Source organism: Callospermophilus lateralis, chromosome 16 (assembly GCF_048772815.1).
Source record: "Callospermophilus lateralis isolate mCalLat2 chromosome 16, mCalLat2.hap1, whole genome shotgun sequence".
Lineage (NCBI taxonomy): Eukaryota > Metazoa > Chordata > Mammalia > Rodentia > Sciuridae > Callospermophilus > Callospermophilus lateralis.
Window position 1 is genome coordinate 82,435,903 of NC_135320.1, and position 19,745 is coordinate 82,455,647.

The 19,745-nt window shown below is 44.0% G+C and overlaps 1 protein-coding gene across 1 annotated transcript in view; it reads right to left on the reverse strand.

Annotated features, from left to right (window-relative positions):
* Window positions 1–8,748: 8,748 nt before the first annotated feature.
* The window catches only part of Kcnq3 (potassium voltage-gated channel subfamily Q member 3), a 304,538-nt gene continuing 293,541 nt past the window's right edge, over window positions 8,749–19,745 (reverse strand). The window contains exons 10-15 of the mRNA XM_076835658.2: window positions 17,919–18,121; window positions 16,917–17,019; window positions 14,813–14,944; window positions 12,758–12,856; window positions 11,260–11,344; window positions 8,749–9,483 (exon numbers count right to left, since the gene is read on the reverse strand). Coding sequence (XP_076691773.2) covers window positions 8,749–9,483; window positions 11,260–11,344; window positions 12,758–12,856; window positions 14,813–14,944; window positions 16,917–17,019; window positions 17,919–18,121 — 1,357 coding nt within the window. The remainder of the gene's footprint in view (window positions 9,484–11,259; window positions 11,345–12,757; window positions 12,857–14,812; window positions 14,945–16,916; window positions 17,020–17,918; window positions 18,122–19,745) is intronic.

Here is a 19,745-nt window from a genome sequence, read left to right on the forward strand (position 1 = left end):
AAGTGAAGGACTCCAACATGTCAGATCCCATGGAAGTGGCCTACATCTTTGCATCACTCTTTCCCACTGAGACAACCTACACTGGTCTGTGATTTGATCAAGAAATAAATCTTTGTTGTGTTAGGTCACTGATACTTATAGGTTTTTCTGTTGCAGCAACCAGAGTTGTTTATTATAAATAATACAACCTCACAGAGCTGTTTTAAAGTAAATAACATTCCTCTATATAACCGTTGAAATGTCTATTTATTAATAACTGGTGCATTGTTTATTTTAAGATAGAACATAAAAAATCAGGTAAGAATTGTTTGCATAATATATATATTTATATGGAAATCAACTTATTAAAGTTGTTCAAATATTGGACAGAGCCAGAATATAAATTACACATACAGTTTAAAAATTACAGGAAATCATATTATAAAGAGCACTAAAGGCCACTTGTGGAATAGTTGTGTTCCCGTGTAAGCCAGAACATGAAGAGAGCCTATTCATAGCACGGAGGAGACAAGTCCAGGGAGCAAGGCACCAGAATTCTATGCCAGAAGAAGGGGTAAAAGAAGATATAACCCAAATCAAATACAATGGGTTCACATCATTGGAAACCTCAATTGTTCTTCCATGAATGATGTTTTTGATCCCTGCTATGTAGAAAAAGGTGGGGGGAAATAATCCTATCCCATCTGAAGCAAAGTAGAGATTATTTTTTCCTTTAAGTCTAGGAAGGGTCAACAAATGTAATGAGGTTGATCTGTCTTTCTTAGGGATTTTCCAGAATAAGGCAGAGCCTACTTTACCTCTCTATCAGCAAATGCTTGAGGCTAGACAGAAAGGCTGCCCCAAATTTTGGAACTTTGCCCACAGCTGGGTTTCCAATCCTCAGGGAAACACTGGAGAGTAAAGCTGATTCTCTCTCCCTTGGAAATGTATTCAGAGGGGTAAAGAAGGGCGCCATTGGCAGATCTGGTTGGCTTCCATGCAGAACCTTGATCTTTTCATATTGAGAGAGTCACAACTGTTCTGAGCTTTTGGCCTCCAGAGAATGTTTTTAAAGACTAGCCTGTTTCTACAGGAATCCAAAGCCCTGAAATAAAGGTGCAGTTTAGAAACAAAAGACCAGCATTGGAGTCAGCGGAGACTCAGAGACATTTGAACTCCCTCCATTAAAAACAATGACAGAAGATCCTTGGGGACAGAGAACAAAGGGCGCTTGTGGGATAAGCTGCAGCCACCAAACCCCAAGAGCTAATGGATTCCAGCATGAACCAGGTGAATAATTTATGTGGCCTTAGTTTCTGTCATTGACAGCTGGATTGTGAAACCAAAGGACTGAATAGTCCAGGCATCCCTGCTCTCCCCAGGGAGTCTGTGGGTCTGTGATCATTTTACTGTAAAGCTGACCAGACAGAGGAAGGCAAGGCCTCATGGGGGGACACAGGGCCCGATTTGGGAACATTTATATGATACAGGAGACTTGGAATGCAGGTGAGGGCAGAATTTGAGTGGGAGAACCATGGGATTTGGTTACAATCTCAGCTCTTCCTCCTATAATATTTGAATTTGGGCACCGTCATTTCTGTTTCCCTCCCATTTTCAGTTTCCTCATCTCTGAGACTGAGACAGGAATGTCTCCCTCGTTGGCTTGGGATGAGGATGGCATGGTCCATAGAGAACAGTTGTGTTTTCTGATATTCATGAAGAGAACTTAGGTTAAGCTTCTCTCTCCTTCCTTGACCTCAGTCTTATGGGCAGAGAAAGAGAAGGGAACACTGAAGTTAAATAAACATGCTCTCATTTTTCATTACTCTTAGGCTTCAAATTTCAGTCTTTTTGACAAGTAAAAGAGCAATTACAAATACATTCCTAAACAGTAGGCCAGGTTTTTGATGGATTGTTAGCCATTCTAAGATTATTCTCATAAAGTCACCATTTTGACTGTTAAAATCTAGTAATTTTTTTTTCCTGAAACTTATTTTAATCCCAGAACAGTGCTATTGGGAGGAACAAGCCTTGGGTACAATTATAATTTTTCAATTACTGCCATCCAAGAACTTGACCACCTTTCTCCTTGATTCTCTTAGTAGCATTTGGTTCAGCCTGACTCAGGAGAGCCAAACTCCTTCCATGGAGTTTAAGAGTAACCAAACATGGTTACTTTTCATCAAAATGAAGAAAGCCCAGATTCTGGAAGATCTGTCCCAAGTGCAACCCAAGTGGAAACCAACTACAGAGATCTTTATGAGAGTCAATAAAGGCCTGGTTATTTCTTAAAATAATACCCTACTTACACAATCATAAAATGTCTTAAGTTGAATCCCACTTGCTTCTTGTAGCTGTTGATGAAGGCCCTAGCATACCTGGTTAGGACCTGGTGGAACGGGGGTTTTCTGGGATAAGGTGTGAAGAACCAGGCTGTGCTCAGGTGAGACCAGATCTCAGTAGAAAGGGACACCTTTGGTAGAACTGGCAATTTGGGGTAATACAGATCCCCAAAGAAATCATATCTCATTGTCTTAAATCAGACCCATAGAAAAATCCATTTGCTTGTCCCATAGAAGGGGGTACAAGCTTTGTCAGGATGAAGAGGGACAAAGCGGGAATAGCCAGATAAGTGGCCAAGGGTTGTTCTTTATATTTTCTCAACTGCATCTAGTAGCAGGAGGCCTTTGGAAGATAGAAGGAGTTTGGAAGGAGGAACATTTTCATCTTTGAATATTACATGGGAACATGGATCATATTTCAGAGATGGGAAGAAGTCTCAGGAAGTATGTCTGGTTGAGGACTTTATTGAGTGGGCCAGGAAATTTTCATTCATTTTCTGGGCTCCACAGTCACACTTCTTTGTCTCCAACATCTGGACCAGGATTCAAGAGACTTGCATTCTAGGTTCACTCTGCTACTCCATCCCTTATTTAATCAGAGACCTGGTGTGATTCCCTACACTCTGAGCCTCTGCTTTCCCATCTAAAAAGAGAGGTAGTTCTTCTGGATGGTCAGGTTTCCCCATGCTCTGAGTATCTCAGAATTGATGAAATTTTGTCTCCACGCATCTATATAATAAGTCAAAGCCAGTCACAATTTTCCTACAGGGGTGCCGAAGCTGAGGCTGATAAAGTCTGGGACAAAGTCCCCAGGAAGGATTTGACATGCTCTAACTTTCTTCTGGAAGTTTCCCAACTTGCTGCTCGGGTGGATCTGACAGCCATCACGTCTTGAACCAGGAGTCCTTTCACATTTAATCATTATTTTTGACTTTACCTCCTGTAAACCCTCTTTTGAGAGAACAGTGCAGCATCTGGGTCTAGGGGAACATCCCAGCCCTGCCTCTGGGATCAAACTTTTCTCCTCTCTTCATCCTGACATTCCTTCTCTTCTGCATTTTATTAAAGAGTAACCATGTTTGGTTATAGAGTGGTACTTATATAAAAAGTAATTGTAACAGGGTCTGATTTTGTCATGTAATGATTGGGATTAAATCTCCAGCATCATTTTTTTCCTGAAAAAAATATCTGGTGTAAAATTAGAAGTCATAAGTAACATCAAAGAGTTAGACAAATAATCTACACGTACAGTTAAAAGGAACCTGAATAACAGTTCCACATGTGGGTCTGTCACTGTACTAGGGGTTTTTCATATAGACTGATTGCCTTATTTGCAATTGACAAAATAAGACAAATAATAGTTGATGTCAAATACTTTTGAATGTTCTAAAACACAAACTTTCATCCAGGTCAGCTCTATATCCTTCTGATCTCTTTGAATTACTAGTTCTCAAAACCTTGAAAACTATGCAGACTGCCTATCTTCTAACCTGTTCTAACCTGAGTGTCTATGAAGTGCTACCTGCTACCTTGTTTAGAGGGCAATTAGTTCAGTTTTAAATGGTAAAATATCAGTAACACAAGAATTTGGGGTTAATTTGGATGTGAAGAAAAGATACTCTTTTTAAAAGTTCATTCTGAAATGAGTGAATTTTCAAGAACAAGTAAAGGCAAATTCCTAAGAAGTTTCAGAAGAAGTTTCCTAACTCCTTTCCTAAGAAGTTCCAGAAAGCAAAGAAAATCTTTGTAATCCTAGGTGCCTTGAAAAACTATTCATGGAGACCAAAGGGCAGCTACCTGCATCTACTGGAGAAGCACAGGGTTGGGGAATCAGAGGTGTGTCAGCAGCACTGTGGGAAGTGTAGGTGATTTCCAAAGACCAGGACAAATTTCTTCTCTTGCTCCTAAAGACTTTGACCTGCGGGTTCCCATAGACTAAGGGCCCCATTCTCTTCAAATGGACGGGGCCATGACCAGAGCCTCTCTTGGTAGCATGGTAAAAACCAAGTCGCTCAGCTTCTTGCCTGGTCTCCATCTAGGCAGGGATTTAGAGAGGAGGGAGAAGCTGGCTTCTTCAGATGCCACCTTCTTGTACAGCTTCTCTGGAGCTATAAAGTCCAAAACACAAATCCAAACTTCCATTCAGCCCACTCAGCCTTCGCTGGTGGGTGACGGCTCACGCAGTCTTGATGCAAGGTTTGTGCTCTCACTTTCTTCCTAGTTGAACTTTCAACCGTTTCCAAGCTAGGAAGCATTCTTCATGCCGCAGAGTTGTCTGTGGCCATGAAATCAGATATTTCCCATTCTTCGTAAACAGATTGAAGGGACTTCTGACATCCGAGGCCCCCAGATTTCCTAACTTTCTCATGGCAGAAACTGTGGCTTTCTAATCTCTGAATTTTGATTGCACAGTTCCTGGCATAGAGTGATGCTTAATAAATTTTTGTCAAATGAATAAACAAATGAATTTTTCTTTATTACACTCTCATTACAGTAGCATAGAATTATAAAAATAGTTTTGGCAAATCATGAGTGGATTCTGTTTTGTTAGGTTTTCTATAGCTAATTACTCTTTCAACTCAAAGTACAAAGTGCCTGAATCGGATAGACATAGATATAACGGTTGACTAATTAGTTTGTGTTGATCTCTACAGTTTGGTGTTTTCCTGTTTGGTTTTTTTTTTGTTGTTGTTGTTGGGGTGGTGGTGGTGGTGGTAGTGGTTTGTTTTTAATGAAAACTAGAGCTTAATAATATCAGTGTCATGTCTAATAACTCTGAAGTCTCAGTTCTAAGAACAAATACAGTCATTGAAAAGATTTTTCTCAATTTAGTGGTTCTCTCTTTGTCTCACACTTTAAAAACAATCTTTTGGTGCTTGCTTGTGTGCTAGTGTTTTATAGTCAAACTCATGCTTCATCTCAAGTGTTTTTTCTCACCCCAGTAGAATCTCGTTTTGTCTAACATTTGTAAAGTTAATTTATTTCATTCATTTTGATCTTCCTAAAATTTGACCTCTTTAAAAATTTGTGTGCATGCGTGGGTGTGTGGTGCAGGGGATTGAACCAAGGACCTCGTGAACAGTGCATATGTGTGCTATCAGTGAACTTAATCCCCGGTTCCAAATTATTTGCTTTCTTGTACTTATGGAATTTTTGTTGTTGTTCTGAAGATTAAGCCTGGGATATCATCTGCTGGGCAAGTGCTTTACATGCTTAGTCTCACCTCTTACCTTTTCTATACATCATATTATAACACACAGAGGACAGACAAATAAAATGAGATCATGGTTTTACTTGAGAAGATCATTCCTAGTTTTATGATGTAATTAATTTGTCACTATGTCAAGGGATTTGGCCCAAACCCCTGTGATCCTGGAAAATTGGAAACCCATTGGTGCATAGTATAATCTTGGGGCATATTATTAGCCAATTCTTGTGGGTAATTCTTTTGTCCAACAGAAGGACCTTTGTGGAAGCACACACTGTTTCTCCCCATCACTTAAATATTCCATCTTGGTCCTTAAACTCCTGCTTCCTCAATACCAGCTCTGTTGTAATGTTGTCTGTGGGCACACAACTTGAACAGGTTTGGTTTGCTTTCCTAGAATGTATTTTTTGGGGGGACAAAAAGGAATATCAAACCAGAATTATTGAAGAAGATCAATTTTCTTCTTCTTTTTTTTTTGTTTTCTTAGGTGGGAAAAACAGTTTTAAGATTCTTATTATTAATTCATGAAATGCATATTTTTCTGTGTCCACACTGATAGCTAATAAGAAAACTTACTAGATGTTGGTGACATATGGCAATCAATAAAAAATCAGTCTTGGACTTAGGAGCCCATGCAGAAGCTAGACTTCCCACCCTTGGTTTGGGAAATGATACAGGTTCCAATTCTCAGTAGGGTACTAAAAGAACATTAAGAAGGTTTCTTTAACTTTAACTTAGAAAAGATAATTTCTGCATACCCTTTCTAACTTTGAGTCCATGGTAAATATTTCCCACTTAGAGCTAAAAAGATTTCACTCTTTTGACCAAGAACTCTATCAAATTCTTGAAAAACATATCTGCTTATAATATATTGATGTTAATAGATTCTGCAGGAATATTGACATATTAGAAAAATAATTTTTGCATATGTGGAGAATTTGATTCATTCTCCATCTTTTTTTTCTTTCAATAACTCAAATACATAAAGACCAGCAGAGTTACTTGTTAGATGGTAGGCAGCACAGTCAGTTCTGGCAAAAGATTCCAGGAGGATGAGAATGAAGAGCTAAACCCTTAGGAAGGAGCATAAAGTTTCTTGGGTTTTGGTCCCAGTGGCATTACTGAAGCCATGTTGAAGGGAGTGGAAGAAGGCATGAAATAGTCCATACCCTTTGCCTCCCAAAATGCCATGAAGCCCATTGGAAAGTCACAGGGGAGGGCTTACATGTCTGATGCATGTGATCATTCTTGTGTTCTTCCTGCCTCAATTTCAAGGTCAATACCCATCCATTCATGGGACCCTCCATGTACAACTCCCTTCTACCATTCACAGTGTCTGCCTTTGTTTGGGCTTTGGTTTTAAGTGCTTAAAGTCAGGAGCCAAGCTTTAAGCACTGCTATATTTTTAGCCTTTTGTACATGACCCATTAGCATATGTGTTGAAAGGAACCAACCTCTAAGCAATTTATTTCCAACTCAGGGCAGGGTACCTGGATGAGGTCTTCATGAAACCATCAACCAAATGTATGCCATAGCAACCGTGGCTCCTGTCAAGGAGGAGAACATTGGTAGCAGTTGCATGTAGACATTGGTTTAGGTCATTTCCATCATCTTGGTGGTCACCATGGCAACTACCCACACAACCAGTGCTTTGATGGGTGAGCAGAGTAAGACAACAGATACGATGGTGTGGTCCTTTAGCTAGTGCAGCCCACGCCTAACAGAAGCCTTTTCTATCAGTCTTTGAGAGAGTTGTAACATCTCTGAAGAGGCCACAGGTGACTTGTGCTGAATATGAATGCTTTTACAATAGTGCTCTTCAGGCCATACGCTTACCCTCAGTGAGTCATGGCTATGTGCAGTTCTAGTATTTTCACTGAAAAAGTCTGTAGGAGTAAAATTGGATGGTTCTGGAGATTTTGCCTACTTACTTAATAATAGATCAAGCTTGTTTGTATAATTTTTTTCTGGATCCCAAATGCAATGTATTGAGTAAGCATATTTTGCAATAAAAGCAGACAGCCTCTTCCCCTGGATAAACTATGGCAATTGCTTCCCATATGACACAGAGTACTGGTGTCTTGGCATGATTTCTGGGTCCTAATGATAGAGAAGAGGGAAGAGTCCAGGGTAGGGAGGGAGTCAGCAGATGGGGCTTTGAGTCCTGGTTCTCCATGGGACAACAGAGTGACCCCCAGCCATGTCATTATACCTGAGCCTAAGATTTCTCATTTTTAAAAAGAATAATTTAGAAAATATAATTACTGCATCCCCTCTTGATTGTAATTTCTGCTTTGGATATGGAGAAGAATGTGACTTGGAACCTTATTTTGAAGATACTGAACTTAGCTCCTGCCTAGAGGGGCTCTTCACTTCTGGCAAATTTCATTATCTTTGCCTACATAATTTGGGAACTACTTTAGTTTGTGTGCTTGTGTCTGTCTGGTGTGCATGTGCTGTGTGTATGTCCTGTGTGTGTGTGTGTGTGTGTGTGTGTGGTGTGATTTCTCCCCTCTGATTCGTAACACATGTGAAATTCTACACTTGGGGTCACCAACACCTTTTTACAGATGAGGAAAGACGCAGACCAAAGGAGGTCCCTTTGAGAGCTTTGAAATGATTTTGTGGACTTTCCCTTAACAAAATCCTTTCTAAAATTCTTGGTTTGGGAGACTGGATGACTATCTTTCTTGGTGTCTGCTCAGTAGGAAGCCTCTTGGCATGCCATGTATTTTCGTGGAGAAAATTATTTTCTTGCTTTAGAAAACTGTTAATTACCAGAGTATTTTACACAAAGGGGCAGTGATCCTTAAAAAAAAAAAAAAAAAAAAAGTAAATTCTGTTCTCTGCTTACCAAAACAAAACCCAAACCAGCCAACCAAACCAACAAACAGCACGGCTTATCAATAATTTCTCCCGGTACTGGTCCAGTCATGATTAAAAGGAAGAAGAGCAGATAAATGTGTGTCCTAGAAGAGATTAGCGGTACCATTTATATAGTGTCAAGTCATGCAAACCATGCTGAAAGGAAGCAGCTTCGTTGTGGCGACGTGGGGAGGAAGAAGGTCGTGAGAAGCCCCTGCTCGCGGGGGGCCACCACGCACGCGCATGCACTTGATGCAGCCATTGGTGTCCCCGCTGGAAAGCGCTGGATGTGAGAGTAAGTGAACTATACAGAGTCTGTCTACATTACAACGAGGAGTCAGCCAGTGACCCCTTTTAAGAGGGCTTGTTGGAAGGGGTCCATATTGAATCCGAAATCCCGTCCCCTGTGGACGACAGAGGCATGGAGCCGCTGGGCGTGAAGGGGTCCGTGTCCGTGTCCGTCTCACCCTCGGCGAGGTACCGCTTCTCCCTCATCCAGCTCGACCCCGCACTGGGGCCAAACAAATAATCATCTCTGTCCTGGGAGATGCTGAAGCCACTCGGAGACCGCTCCAGCTCTTCATGATTGACTGACATCAGGGACAGAGGTGTGTCGCTGTCCCGCGTGATGCTACGCCTCTGCCGGGGCGAGATGTGGTCCGAGTAGGGGCCGTGCAGTTCAGCCTGGGAGTGGTAACTCACTCGGGAGTCGAGAAGAGTCAAGATGGGCAGGACGGTGGGCCTCTCTGCGTATGTGGACGCCGAGGAAGGCAGAGTGGCCTGAACCTTTGCAGAACTGGGTCCCCCTCGGGGTGGGTTCACCGGGTCATGTGCAAAAAACCCATAGGGGCCGACTTTGTCGATGGGCACCTGGTGGAAGCTGTTGGGGGGATCAGGGGCACCTGTCTCAGAATAGTTGCAGATGATGGTTTTCAAATCAGAATACCTGTTGTCCTCTTTCTTCTCCCCTTCAGCTGGCGAGGAGGTCCCCTTGGTCGGGTAGTACTCGGTGACGTGCACCTGCAGCCGCTCCATATGCTGCATATGCATGTCCACAAGGAAATCCAGCTTCTTCCCCATGTCATGAACCTGGAAAATACAAGGGACTGGGCATGACTGCTCCCTCTGGGGTGGGCATCATTGTTATTGGTTGGAGGGGGGGGGATGTAGCATGTATTAACTTTCCAGAAGGAAAGAGAATTCATGCAAGTCTTAATAATAACAGCAACTAATCATTTATTTTGTGCCTCCTAGCAAGCTCTGCATTAGTGTTAATCTGTAAATAACCCAGGCAGGGCCTTTCTGGGAGGCAAAGGCTGGAAGCAGAGAGATGTTTTGAGGAAAGTCTTATAGGCCTTCATGGTCCCCCAGTGGAAGAGGTGGCTTTGCTCTTTGTTGCTACTCCAAGCAAGGAGTGGGAGTTCACGGTTTGCAAACATTGTTTACCCAGAAGCCTGTGGATTCTTGGAGTATGTTTCACCACAGGCTGATGTGAACCCTGGAGGTGCAGGGGCAGTGTTAGCAGGACTTTTTGGAGCTGGAGACCCACCCAGAGCCTTGGGGGTACAGTGGAAACCACCTCTGCTTCTGTCTGCCTAAATGGGAAATGTATTTGAATTTTTGGGAGGGTGTATACACAAGCCAGGTGCACATGTATGTGATGTTCTCAGTTCCCTGGGAGATGCGGCAGTTGGCATGTGAACAATATCATCCGGGGATATGAAGCACAGTGTGAGCCCAGGGTTGAGACGACATCCAAGCCTTCGTGACGTCTGACCCACAGAACAGCTGGTGTATGACTCTATTTCACACACTCTGTGACCCATTTAATTTTACAGGGACACAGGGAGATGAAGTAACTTGTAAAAGGTCATAGATGTGGTAAATGAAAGAACTGAGATTACACATTAAAGTTTTAAAATAAGAAACAATGTGGGGCTGGGGTTGTGGCTCAGTGGTAGAGCGCTCAGGAAGTACATGCGAGACCCTGGGCTTAATCCTCAGCACCACATAAAAATAAATAAATAAAATAAAGGTGTTGTGTCCAACTACAACTAAAAAATAAATATTAAAAAAAAGCAATGTGTGTGTGGTACTGGGGATGGAACCCAGGTACATTCTACCACTGAGCTACATCCCCAGCCCTTTCTATTTTTTAAAAATTTGAGACAGGGTTTCAGTAAGTTGCCAAGGCTGGCCTCAAACTTGCAATCCTCCTGCCTCTGCCTCCGGAAGAAACAGCGTTCTTGATGGGCCAAAATACAGAATAATTTTTCAAATTTTCTCTCATCTCTTCTGCATAGATCCAATGTGGGTTATGAACAAAATAAAAGGATGGATATGTGTGTAGAGGAAACCTTCAGTGCAAAATTAGGCAAATGATGCTAGAATATGAGTTGTTTGGCTGCGGACGTTAAGAGGTACGCTACGTGGGTGCTGGGGGTGAGAAGGTTTCTCTTTTCACACCCACAACCTGCTCTCATCCTGGCCACTTCACAGGCCAAGCCCTGAGAGGGACTTAGAAGACAGGAGGGGAGAGGCGGTGAGAGATGGAACAGGGCACATCTCTGAGGGACCACCGTGGAGTACATAGGGTGGCGGTGAGCTATATCCAGGCAGTTCGCCTGTGTCAGCTCACTCAATCCTCCCAGCCACTACATGAGGATTACGTTGGTTGAAACTGAGGCTCAGAACAATAGATTACCTTGTATGTGGTCAGCCAGACAATAAAGGCCAACCCAGGGATGAGGCTCCACCTCCTTTTCTGAGTGGTAGTCAGTACTGCTCAAGTATCATGTGCCCCTATGAAAAGTGGCATTTGGAAGTCAGTCCCCATGTTGGCTTTCTGCTGGGGGAAAGACCTACCTGTCTCTCGACTTTGACAAACTTCCCCATCATACTTTGGTCTTCCATTTCCGATGTGGATGCTCTGGCTACATATGGTTCATTCCTAGGAAAAAGCCAATGATTCTTTAAGATCATTATATACGGCTTTGCTTTGCAAGGTCATTCCTGCTAGGGAGGCCATGGCCCCTGAGTCCAGCATTCTCACTCTCCTGCTTACCAAGGCTGGAGGGCTCAAGTCTCCAGACTTACGAGAAAAGCTGGTGTTTTCCAGGCTTCCCCACTGATGGTTTCATGCTTACCTTACTGCAGAAAACCTTGAAGGCACTTTATGTTGAAGTTACTAAAGCACCTGGTAGTGCTGGTGTTTCATCCCTTGCCTTTCAGCCTCTGACTGGAGAGAGCCATGTGTGTGTGCGAAGGTGGGGAGGGGTTATCTGATCTCTGAAATTCTATACAGTGGGTCTACATATATTGCATGTGACCCATTTTACTGAGAATTGAAGCAAAAACTGCTTCTGGAAAATTTTGCAAAACAAAGGATGCTGGTAGAAATGGGATTAAGATGCTTGGTGCGTTTGCTCTTAGCTTCAATATTTTTATACTTTATATGGATGAGAGGAGGCTCACTATTGCTCAGAACTGCTCATGTGAAGTCCTTTCTTGTTTTTTCTCTGTCCTAAGCTTTTGCCCTTTAAATCTCTGGACTCTCTTTAGCTGAGCAACTGTGAATTAAAGCAGATGTCATAAACCAGTGACCATGTGCTGCATCTGGCCCCCCCAGTGTTTTCTTTGTGCTGCCCAGATTTGAAAATTCATAAAAAATGGGGAATTGCTAAAAAAAAAATCTGGATATCAGTCTTTCTTTAAAAAAAATTGACTACTTGGCAGCAGAGGGCTGTCATTTTTAGGATCAGCAGCAACAGAATAGAGTGAGAGACACCTCCTGTAGACAGGGCATAGTTTCTGGGTCCATGGTCCCCTCACTCCATCCCCCAGGCTGTGGCTGAGGAGCAGCTGCCTTTGATCACCACCCTGAGCTTTCCTTATAAAAGGAAGGTGCATGATGTCCCTAAGGGGGACTCCTCACTTGCTTCAAACACATCTGAGAATAAAGAGATGAAAGTCAAGCTCTGGGCCTTCTGCGGGACACTTCCTTGTTCAAACTCTCACATATTTCAGAGGGAGGACTGCTCTCCAATTGCAGTGTGTCAGGGGCCTGATGTGCAATTGCCTTCTCTGCCTTTGTCCTGGGAGAGACATCAGTCAAGGGTGGAAGATGCAGGAAAAGGAACCGGGCTCCTAACAGGAAGTGTTCTTCCTTCCTGCTTCAACAAACTTATGTGTCTCCTCTTGCTTCATAACAAGGTGGTTATTTTTTCTCCCAAACCCATGAAAAGAAGCATCATCTACATGGTCCGGGAAGAGAGGTGGGAAGGACCCAGTTGAAGGATTGTGGGTGGGTATGCTCCACAGGCTTGGACCACAGGGTCCACCAGTCAGTGCACACAAGTCTCACCTGGGAGATTGCTGGGATGGGTAGGTGAAAGTTGTCCCTTTCTGAGACTTCTTATGTTTCGGCGTGGATGGAGGTCCAGGGGTGAAAATCATGTCTATTCTGAAATAGGCAAAAAATAAAGGGGGAGACACTAAATTACACAAAGCTTTGTTTCGGAAGGAAAAACAAGTCTATTTCTGCTTAATTCATATGTGGGTTTGGAATATCTAAGAGAAGGGAAAAGAGACAGAGGAGGAAACAGAAAGAAAGAGAACTTAGCACATCAGTACATTACCATTCTTTTCTGTCTGATGGCAATGAGAGCATTTTCCCGTCCCCAGGGAGAGCGAGGGAGGCAGACAAACCACTGAGACAGGGTGAGGACTGCATCTTGTTATTTGTTACAGGAAATGGCATATGTGTGTGGCAAGCCTGGTATCTCCCAGCTCTTTTATCCCTCCCCAAACCATTTAATTAGGGAGTTTTTACAGATGAGTCCTAGACTCCATCTTTCAGTGTGTAGATGCCTGTTGATCTGCAGACATCTCTGGCTATGACCAGGATGGGACCAATCCTGGCTCTGCACCCCACTTCTACTTCTGTGAGACACCAGCTTTCTCTGTGAGCTGGGATGAATGAGAGAGAAATGTGTCCTTTCATGCTGCAGAGTTGGGGTGGAAGTAGGACCATTAAGACCATGCATCTGGAAGTACCCATCTCTGTCTCCCCATTGGAAACCCAGTGCATCTCTGTGAACAGGCCAAGCCTCGTATTAAATCAGCTTTCCTGTCTATCTAGCCCCCTGCAGTATCAGCATGGCTGGGGAAACACAGGTAGTCATCCAGGTGTTCAAGCTCTGGCCACAATTCCTAGGAGTACACTTTCTTGATGAATATTAAAAACTATGACACTGTTACCATCTATTCTGTGCTTATTAAAATTGGCTGATATTTGTGGAGTCGGGTCTGTCTTAGCCATCATGCTCCCTTCCTTGGTCTCTAAGAGAGCCACACTTGCATAAAGAACAGAATATCACACTCAGAGCTCGCTCACACATCCATTTGTTCAACAGGCACTGGGCTCTGACCGCCTAGAACTGTGTGAGGCAAAGTAAGCTTACCTTCAACTTAATGGCATCATTCACTTCCAACCCCTGCAGAGTGGTGTCTCTGTTAACTCCGCAGGAACCTCGAGTGGGGAGACATTATTTGGACAAGCCCAGAAAGCTCTCACATTCATCTGAGTTGTCTCAATTTCTCTATAGGTCTCCTACAAGGGAGAGTGTGTGCATGTCATGTGCATTTCTCAGTGTGTGTGTGTGTGTGTGTGTGTGTGTGTGTTGTGTGTGTGTGTGTCTGTCTGTCTGTGTTTGTGATCATGTCACTCATACACAGTGTATCAGTTAAGATCATCACAAAATCTAGGCAGATCTTAGATAGATCTTGTGACGATAGCATATGTGATACCCACAGGCCACCATACTCACTGGGTAATTTGGGTAAATCTTTGGCTCTTTCAGCTTTCATTTCCACATCAGAAATATGGCACCTGTTATGCAATAAACACCTTGAAGATTCTAAGGGACTGGGCACATATGCACAGTATCCAGGTGCTGAATTAAGATGGTTGCAATTAATAGTGGGACACTGATGCCATTTGAATATTTTCACTATTATAAATAACACTTAGATTTTTTAATATGGTCAAAAAATACATTTATAGAATAAGCCAGCTGGACTTAATGGGGTTTTGTATTTATGTTTTGCAACATGCAAAGCAGCACAGGGAGAGCCAGTGGAACATTGGCCTACTCCTCTCCATCAGCCATGATTGGGTGCTGACCTCGGCTGGGCTGTGGCAATGACACATAGTATCTTCACAGCCCATTTGGTCTGGTACTTGTTGGTCTTGACATTCACAATACTTGATGAGAGTTTTTGTCCTTAAATTTTCTCCCCTGCGTTTTCCATTACTTCTGAATGCCTTTCACTATAAGTGCTAAAGTTCAACTGACCTTTATTCCTGAGTGGCAGGGAGAATGTAGTCCCACCAGTCCACCAGGGGGGACTCTCTTACCTGGTCTGAAGGTACTTTATCCTGGAAAGCATGTCGAGGTGGCCTGCAGAATACTGCTCAATCACATCCTTCACGTCATAAGGCCTCAACGTCTCCTTGAACTTTTTTTTATAGAGACGGAATTGCAGAATTCTACAAGGCAAAGAAGGGGCATTTGTGCATCATGCTGGGGGTGAAGGGAACTGTAACAGGAAGCTAGCAAAGTCAGGGCAGGGGAGAGAGAGCAGAGAAAACCACCTGGGGACACTCTCTGGCCTTTTGTTGCAGTTCTATCCCTTTGAACCACACGTAATTAGGCCTGCTGGCATCTTTCCTGCAGGATTACCTCACTTTGATCATTTGAATAATGAGACAATAGTAGTAAGGACAAGAGCTGAGATGTATTGAGCATTCATTACATGCCAGATGCTGAGCGTCACACTTATGAACAATCCGCTAATACATCAGTTTAGGGTGATTTGACTATGGCTCAGAGAGCCTCTGCACCTCCCCAGGGCTATCTAGCTCATGAGCACAGAGTTGGTCCTGTGCACTTATGAGGCCTATGCTCTTGGTCATTGTCACAGTGCTTTCTATTTGAGGACAGCTGGTGTATCTTCTCCTCAATAGACTCTTTAATTCTTTTGCTCTGGGAACCTAGAAAAAGTTAATTTCTGGTCTCTGGATTTTCTAAGTCTCCTTGTAACATAGAGAACCTAGAACAGTAGATGAAGTCAAACCCTCACTCCATCTTCCTGGGAAGCAGTAAGGTCAGGCGAGATGGGCTGCTGAGGTCCTTGAGAGGCCCCTCTTGATGGTAACTCCTGCTGAGCAGTGTCAGCGTACACGCTAACAGTCAGTGTCAGGAGGCACAGCTCCTCCCATTCCCTCTCAACTTGTGTTTGCACAGATCTTTGACATGGTGCCTTGGAAGTCCTTTCTGTTTGTCGTGACCCACGGCTCCAGCATGTAACCACCATTTATTTCTACCTGTTGATTATAGCATCCCAATTACTGGCCCTCTTTCCCAAATTATGGCCATTTTATAAGCCCGACCTTTTCCTAGTCAGAATTCTAAGGCTCACAGGATAAACCTGCCCCCTGCCTGCTTTTGAAAGTAAAACTATCCTGGAACTCAGCACGACCACTGCTTCTGCACTATGGCGGCAGAGCTGAACACTCGCAACAGAGACCTGTGGACCTCAAAGCCTAAAACACCTACTATCTGGCACCTTACAGAAGAAGTTTGCCAACCCTTGAACTAAGGCATCGGGGAAAATGCTAAAAATTAGAGGGCAGAGTCCAGAACATGAAGCAATCCTACAGAGCCTCCCTCTAGGTCAACACAGTCATTAACTAGTTTGCTCTGAATAAGATCCTTTGTCTGGTTATGAATCCAGGTGCTGTGTTCTCATCCAGCCATTTTATTCTGTCCATGATGGTGCCATGAGAAATAAGACCAAGACTCTGCTGAAGTCCACAGCTTATTATACCCTTGTGCTTCCCTGATCTATAGGACCAGGAATCTTGCTGAAAATATCATGACTGGTTCTTGGACAATCAAATGAGTTCCTAGGATTCACCCTTATGAAGTGTAGCATGCTTGTTGATTGTCTTGAAGAATTCTAAAGCAAACCAGAAATCACCAGGGTTGATTATAGGATCCTCTAACACAGAATCCAAAAGGTCTCGCCTAACACAGAATCCAAAGGTCTCCAATTTATTACCTTGTTACAATGTTAATGAAGATGGGAAGAAGAAAAGCCATTCTGAGTAAAATGCTGATAAAGGAAGAAAACTCCCTGTCAGTATACCCTCTGTTCTGACACCCTTTTGAACAAATGCTGGTTAAAGCCATAGAACAGTGTGGCAGTTGGAAGAACTGTCAGAAGGACAGTGGGGGCACGTTTTTAGCAAGGTGAGCAGGAGTCACCAGACAACTGGCCAAGGAGAGCCATTGTTCCCGAGGCAGTGTCCCCCTCAGAGTTTTAATACCCTTGGTTGTTGGCCAGAAGTGACTGGAAGCTTCTTGCCCCTGCCCAAAGCCCATGGGCACCTTACGAGCCATGTCCTGGGGAGCTGAGCTGGGCCAGGGAGGCACAAAGGGGATGGGGGTGGTCATTACCTGACGGCTCGGATGGCGGCCTTGAGGGTGGGGATCATGTCTTCGATGAGGAAGTCATTCCCGTAGCCCCTGTCTTCTGCCATGGGATCGCCTGTCCCAGCATCTGGGAGGGAGACACAGGTGTCAATGGCAGGCCTCCACCCGGGGGGAGGCTCTGAGACCCTCCCTGGAGTAGGCGCTTCCAGGCCTCAGGCTTTGTCTCCACTTTGTGGGGCCACACTGTGGCCTCCAGCTGCCACAGCACCCACCTTCCTTGCACCCCGCTTTCTTGTCCAGAAGTTTGAGTTAGAGGCCCGAGGACTGGGGAGCACATGTGAAGTGGGCAAAGTATGTCCCACAGGACCCAAGAGGTCCCATGAGACAGCAGTGGACACCTGTGTGGGCCTCAGAGTCTGATAGATCTGAAGTGGGATTCTTTCTCTGTCGGTCTGTCCTGGTGACCTTGGGAAGTCACTATCTGTGCCATTCACACTTCACAGGTCCCAGAGAGTACCCAGCAACATGGTGAGAGTCAAGGACCCAGTGGCCTCAGACACGGGAGTCACTGCTTTCCTGCTGGCCCTCCCTCTTCATGAGTAGATGATGCACACAAGGCCCTTGTTCCTATGGCTCCTCAACCTAGGGGGTGCTTTTCTGACCCCTCTTCCCCCTCCCAGACCTGGATACTGAGGCATCCATCTGCAGATGGCTGTGCAACTGGTCTCTGCCTTCAAGTTGACCTGCACAGCTGTTTGCCCTTGAGGGCCACCTCAGAAACCATGGCAACCTGCCCCCAGCTCCCTGGAGACGGCCAGGAAAGCAGCTAACTCGGGAGCCTCCTGTCCTATGAGCCCTGATGCCTGGAGGGACATGATGGAGATGAGGGAGAAGGAGGGAAGGGAGAGGCACTTTGGGGACTCAAGAGTTCTTCAAAGGAGAGGATGGGAGGGGAGGGAGGAGGTGGGCTCAGGAGAGCAGAAGTCGGGGAGACAGGCGGAGGACGGGAGGACAGGAGGCCGTTACCTTCGGAGCTCTGCCAGAAAGCGTAGGCTTTCATGCGGAAGGCGGTGCGGAAGCGCTCTTTATTGTTTAAGCCAGCAGGCTTTGGCTCTTTAGAAGGACTTTCTTCTATGGCATCTACATTCAGAGGGGTAAATAGCTTTCCTTTAGTATTGCTACCACGAGGATTAGAAAGGCGAACCCGATCCAAGAGACCCAGCTTTTGGCTACAAAATAAGCAAAAGTGAACAATTTTCCTCCTTAAGTGCAGGCTCTTGTAACTTCCCATCCCTCCATAAAGACTCAACGTCCTCCTCCAAGGCTGATGGGGAGCGGTGTCCAGTGTAGGACAGGGTGGGGCTCACATGCTGGGCACCAGTGCCCAGCCTCACATCTTGGGCGAGCTCCTCAACTCTCTGGACCCAGCTTCCTCCTATGCTAAAGTGGGGCACACATAAAATACAGTAAGGGTGGAGACCCCCTCCGTGGTTTCCCTTTCTGTAGTTTCAGCTATCTGCTGTCTACCACTATCTGAAAATGTTACTAGAGTGCAATGAAGGATTAAGATATTTTGAGAGAACGCATGCACATTGCATAACTTTTATTTTATCCTATTATTATAAATATTTACTATTTGTTCTTGCTGTTCATTTCTTACTGTGTCTAATTTGTAAATTCAATTTCATCCTAGGTGTGGGTGTATATGTAAAACAAAACAAAACAAACAAAAAAAAAACACCCTGTGTATGTAAGACTCTGCACCACCCTGTTTCAGAATCCACTAGGGATCTTGTATGCATCCCCTGTGGATGAGAGGGGCTACTGGGAGGTGCCTGTCTCATAGTTCATGCTGCAAAGATTCGTCTCTCCCCTCTGTATCAATAACTTTCTGTCTTTCCTTTTTACCACATTGTGGTGCAAAATATGACTTACACAGGCAGATCCTTATCAAATGACCCTTGAACAGAACTAAATAACATAAAGCCATAAAGTGGCACCTTTAACCTGCCATCCACAGACAGAATCTAGGGGGAAAATGACACCTTTAAGTTTCTAGCCTTTAACTAAAATTTAGCAACTCTTTCAATTAACAAATACAGGTAACAAACTCCACCAATATCCCAAATGCCTATAACTGCCCACAAAATAAATTATAGATAATTGTATGTCCTATTAGTTAAAGGTATTGTTTATGTTCATGGCAGCTTCAAGGTTATCATAGTATTCAACCTGCCACTAGGTCTTGTCCTTTAGTTCAACACAATGAAGCATGTATTTGACAGCTCAACTTTTAAGTATGTAACTCTATTAAATACTTAACAACCAGTTTCTTTTATAACTGCATATTATATTTTATTTATGGATTCAAATAAGTATTCTAAGAAAGAGTTCGTGGGTTTTTCCAGACTGCCACAAGAGTTTTTGGCACAAAAAGTAGTTGATAACAAATATACAGTTGTCCTGGTACAAAATATCAGCTCCTGGAAAAAAAATAACACCTCCACTTGAGGCCAGGTCTACCCTTCCCATCTGGCTGACATTGGCCAAGTCATGCTGTTCCTAACCCTCAGGAGCCTCATCTATAAAATAAAGGTAAGCATTCCCTGCTCCACTGGGTTGCAATGAGACGATGTTGGTCAAAGATTTGACAAAGAACTTGATACATGGTAGGTGCTCTTTAAATATGAATTTCTTGTAGCGCACAACTGTAATCCCAGCAGCTTGGGAGGCTGAGGCAGGAGGATCATGAGTTCAAAGCCTGCCTCAGCAAAAGCAAGGTACTAAGCAACTCAGTGAGACCCTGTCTATAAATAAAATACAAAATAAGGCTGGGGATATGGCTCAGTGGTC